This window comes from Saimiri boliviensis, chromosome 14 (genome assembly GCF_048565385.1).
Source record: "Saimiri boliviensis isolate mSaiBol1 chromosome 14, mSaiBol1.pri, whole genome shotgun sequence".
Lineage (NCBI taxonomy): Eukaryota > Metazoa > Chordata > Mammalia > Primates > Cebidae > Saimiri > Saimiri boliviensis.
The window spans coordinates 54,633,310-54,638,163 of NC_133462.1; the positions used below are offsets into that span (position 1 = coordinate 54,633,310).

General features: G+C 50.8%; 1 protein-coding gene across 1 annotated transcript; it reads left to right on the forward strand.

Annotated features, from left to right (window-relative positions):
• Window positions 1-495: 495 nt before the first annotated feature.
• LOC141581162 (uncharacterized) lies at window positions 496-1,896 on the forward strand. The gene has a single exon (XM_074385711.1). It carries the CDS (start codon window positions 625-627, stop codon window positions 1,894-1,896), a length of 1,272 nt encoding a protein of 423 aa, XP_074241812.1. The 5' UTR covers window positions 496-624.
• Window positions 1,897-4,854: the final 2,958 nt, after the last annotated feature.

Sequence of the window (4,854 nt, forward strand, 5' to 3'; positions counted from 1 at the left end):
TTCTGTCCCGAGTTGCTGGGGCTCTTAGATGATTAGAGAGGCCCTGGCTCCTCAACCCCGGTTACCCTTGCCTGGCCCAGGGTGTCACTTCAGGTAGCGGGTAAAGTGTCCCCTTCTTACTTATCACAAGGGGGAAGGGGGGCTGCCTGCCCTGCACCTTTAACCGTGGCACAGCCCGTCCTTCCCAGGTTCCTGTTATGGCCGCCATAGTTCCCGCCCACCTCCAACCACCCTCTGTAACCACAAGCACCCCTTCTGTCTCTCTCTCTCTCTCTCTCTCTCTCTTTCTCTCCACTTCCCCCTTCCTCTACTCATCGTTTAGCCCACCATCTAATCTAAAACATTACCTCTTGTTTACTCCCAAAGTCACTAATGCTGCCTCTACCTCCCTAGGAGTCCAGTAAAAACTCCACGCTGCCTACCATCCTCAATCTTCTGGTAAGGTAAAGCAAGTCAACGGGCTCATCAAGGAGCAGCTCACCAAACTCTCCTAAGCCTTCACCTCAGTCGGCACCAGAAAGTTCACACTGCAGGCAGGCTCTAGGACTGCTTTGAATACAACAGAACTCATCAGTCAGATGTTGAACTTCATGTATCTGAACATTGACTCAAGGGAGATACCTTATGGTGCCAGATCCTCTGTGGTTGCTGAACTGTAGCAAGAGAGAGAACTCCAGGTGCCTAACTGAAGAGGGCATGACTCTAGTCACAGCAGGAGGGGCTTGGGCAGGCCCTGGTTGTTGGCATGGAATGAAGGATGAAGAGGCATCTTCTGAACAGAGCCATACTAATATGTCACATATTAATACTTCCAAGGCGGGTTCACCCACACAGGCGGCTCACTTTTGTGACATAAGTTACCCTATCTTGAAAGATATTTTGCACCTGGATGAACACCAGGGTACACACCATGGACTGAAGCTTCACACATGTGAGGCTTGTGGGAGACAATTTGGGTTCAGTGCAAACCTTCTCCAGAACCAGAAGCATTACAGTATAGAGAAACCCTTAAGAAGGGATGAAGGTGAGGCCTCGTTTGTGAAGAACTGCACAGTTAGCAAAGAACCTCACCCATCGGAAAAGCCCTTTGCCTGTAAGGAGGAGCAGAAAAACTTCCAGGCTACTTTGGGTGCTTGCCAACAAAAGGCCATCTACCACAGCAAGAGGAAGACACACAGGAGCACTGAGAATAAGGATGCATTTCATGGTGAACAAATGCATTACAAGTGCAGTGAATGTGGGAAGGCTTTCCGCCGCAAAAACACACTGGTCCAACACCAGAGAATCCATAGTGGAGAGAAGCCTTATGAATGCAATGAATGTGGAAAAGCCTTCTGCCGCAAAGCTACACTTGTCCAGCACCAGACAATCCATACTGGAGAAAGACCTTATGAGTGCAGTGAATGTGGAAAAACCTTCAGCCGCAAAACTACACTTGTCCAGCACCAGAGAATCCATACTGGAGAAAGGCCTTATGAGTGCAGCGAATGTGGAAAAGCCTTCAGTCATAAACACAGCCTTACTGTGCACAAGAGAATCCACACTGGAGAAATGCCTTATAAGTGCAATGAATGTGGGAAATATTTTAACAATCACTCCAATCTAATTGCACACCAGAGAGTTCACAGTGGAGCAAGGCCTTATAAGTGCAGTTATTGTGGGAAAGTCTTTAGACACCAGTCTACACTTATTCACCATGAGAGTATTCACACTGAGTCAAAGCGTTTTGAGTGCATTGAATGTGGGAAATTCTTTAGGCGAAGTTTCGAGTTTATTGCACACCAGAGGGTTCACACTGGTGAAAGGCCTTTTGTATGCAGTAAATGTGGGAAAGACTTTATGAGAACCTCCCACCTTGCTCGGCACCAAAGACTTCACACTGGAGAAAGGCAGTGAATGTGGGAAGAGGCGTCCCGTCTGTCTGGCCCAGGGTGTCACTTCAGGTAGCGGGTAAAGTGTCCCCTTCTTACTTATCACAGGGGGGAAGGGGGGCTGCCTGCCCTGCACCTTTAACCGTGGCACAGCCCGTCCTTCCCAGGTTCCTGTTATGGCCGCCATAGTTCCCGCCCACCTCCAACCACCCTCTGTAACCACAAGCACCCCTTCTGTCTCTCCCCCCCCTCTCTCTCTCTCTCTCTCTCTTTCTCTCCACTTCCCCCTTCCTTTACTCATCGTTTAGCCCACCATCTAATCTAAAACATTACCTCTTGTTTACTCCCAAAGTCACTAATGCTGCCTCTACCTCCCTAGGAGTCCAGTAAAAACTCCACGCTGTCTACCATTCTCAATCTTCTGGTAAGGTAAAGCAAGTCAACGGGCTCATCAAGGAGCAGCTCACCAAACTCTCCTTAAAACTCCGACAGCCGTGAATCCCCTGCTTCCCTCAGCCCCTGCCAGACTGCGGGCGCGTACTCGGGTCCACTTGTCCTGAGTAAAGAGGTGTCCTAATGGCCCCCCCCCCGCCCGCTGGGAGTGTACTCCTACTGGCCCTCTATCTCTCAAGCTTACCAAAACTTAGCTCCTCTCAGTATGTCTGGAGATTCTTCCTTACTAAAAACTATACCAAAACACAGCATATCTGTGACCCTCCCCCTTACTCTCACAATCCTCTTCTAGCCACCACTGACTGCCCCACAGCGGGGTGCTCACACCCCATACAGCTCAACTTTTCTAGGTTTTACAATTCCAGGGTCCCCCTCCCTGTTCTCTGCTACCATTACAAACAGCCTGAAACCTGTAAAACCTCTTCCTGGCATTCTTGTCTGGGCTGTGTCTGGATGAACTCCTGTGCCCTGGAAAAAACTCTGGAAAAAGGCAGAAACAGTCCCTCACTTCTAACCAAAACTGACGCACTCAATCCCCAGGGCGCCCCTACGGGAAACAACCAATTCACTCTGACCATTCCCAACCCTTGGAACCCAAGATGAACCAGTCCCCAAAAGGCAGCACTCTATGACTTCCCAGGGCAATCGTACCCCTCCTCACACCTTTACATATGGCGCGCTTATGTGCTCACCTCTGTAAGCGCCTCTATACGAAAGCAGGAACAAGCGCTAACCACTCAACTCCAACCCCACAATACTCCCTTTTCCTGGATTGCCCTCCTCAGGGAGGGGTTAGCACTTGCTAACCAGTCCGGACTTACTAATTTAACCTCCTGCCTTCTGTGTGCCACTCTTGGGCAGACTCCTCTCGTTACGGTACCGGTTCCCTTTCCGCGTAATGCTCCAGAATCATCTAACCCCTTTACTCCCATTCCTAACGTACAACTCTATGCTCTACCTGAGTCTCAGCTCCCGGCCTGCTACTCCCTAGGCCACAATTATTCCCACTGTAACCACACCAGGCGGGTTTCAACTGACCTAACTGCTCCACGGGGCATTTTCTTCTGGTGCAATGGCACCCTAACAAAAACCCTGTCTTCTAGCCAGCCTCCAACCCTCTTATGCCTTCCAGTCACCCTAGTACCTCGACTCACTGTCTACTCCCCGGCTGAGTTCCTCTTATTACAAGTCCCGCAGGCTCCATCTCATCGCATCCGAAGGGCAGCATTCCTCCCGGTGGTGGTAGGTCTGTCCCTCGCAGTTTCGGCGCTGGCCGCAGGACTGGGAGGTGGGGCTCTGCTCCACTCTCACCAAGCCCTCGCCTGACTCTCCTCACAACTTCAGGCAGCCATCGAAGACTCAGCAGCATCTCTTGCGTCTCTCCAACGACAAATAACCTCGGTTGCCCAAGTAGCCCTACAGAATCATAGAGCACTGGACCTACTAACAGCAGAGCGTGGAGGAACCTGCATCTTCCTACAAGAGGAATGCTGCTACTATGTCAACGAATCTGGACTGGTAGAAACGCGAATCGAAAATCTCCAAAAAATCAAAACCAGCCTCCAAAATTACAAGTTTTCAACAGAGGCCTCAGCATGGTGGTCGTCTTCCATGTACACCCTTCTATCCCCACTACTTGGTCCCTTACTAATTATCTGTCTTCTTCTGCTCATTGCTCCTTGTTTTTTCCAGTTCCTCCAATGCCAGTTTCAAGAACTAACCCGAGTTACCATCAACCAAATGATGCTACAACCAGTCTTCCCTCTCCTGGAGCCAAACTACAGCAACACCGCTCCGGCGCCTGTCCCCCAGGACAACTACACCACTTCCCCACCAACCTCCCCGGAAAGCTACGCCCTTCTGCCCACTTCTCAGGCTCCCTAAAAAATCAGATCCCTCCGCCGCCCACTTTCAGCAGGAAGTAGCCAGAACGACCTCGTCGTCCTTTTCCTTTTTAGGGAGTCGGGAATGTTGGGTAGAAAGAGCCCATCCCCCATATCCGGGGCCCACACCCAGCAGGCCGCCTCTGGGGCCCACATCCAGCAGGCCGCCCCTGGAGGTTGGTCTGCCCAGCAACAGGACTAGCCAATCGCCTTCCCGCGTCAGCCCGCCAAAACCCGTACACGCCCCGACATCGGCCCGCCAAAACCTAGCCAATCCCCTCGTGCCACAAGGCTCTTCCCTCTCCTTTGTTTGGCCTCCACCAATCACTCCACGACACCTCACCTATGCGGGTCACCTCCCTATAAAAACCCTCTCCGGCAGCTGCTGGGTGCAGCTCTTCCCTCTCCCGCTCCAGTTGCCTGCAAACCCCAATAAACCTGGACTTGGCTCAACAACTCCTTGAACTCAATTACTTCGGGAAGGGTCTCTGCAGGTCGCACAGGTAGAAAATGAGAGAAAAAGAAAGAATGTAAAGAAGACAGCAAACTAAGGAAAGACCGCATTCTTTTTTTATGATCTTCAAATCTTTAGTAAAGTGTCTAAACTTCTGAAGTGATTAGTAAAAGTAGTTTTTGTTTTATTTTGT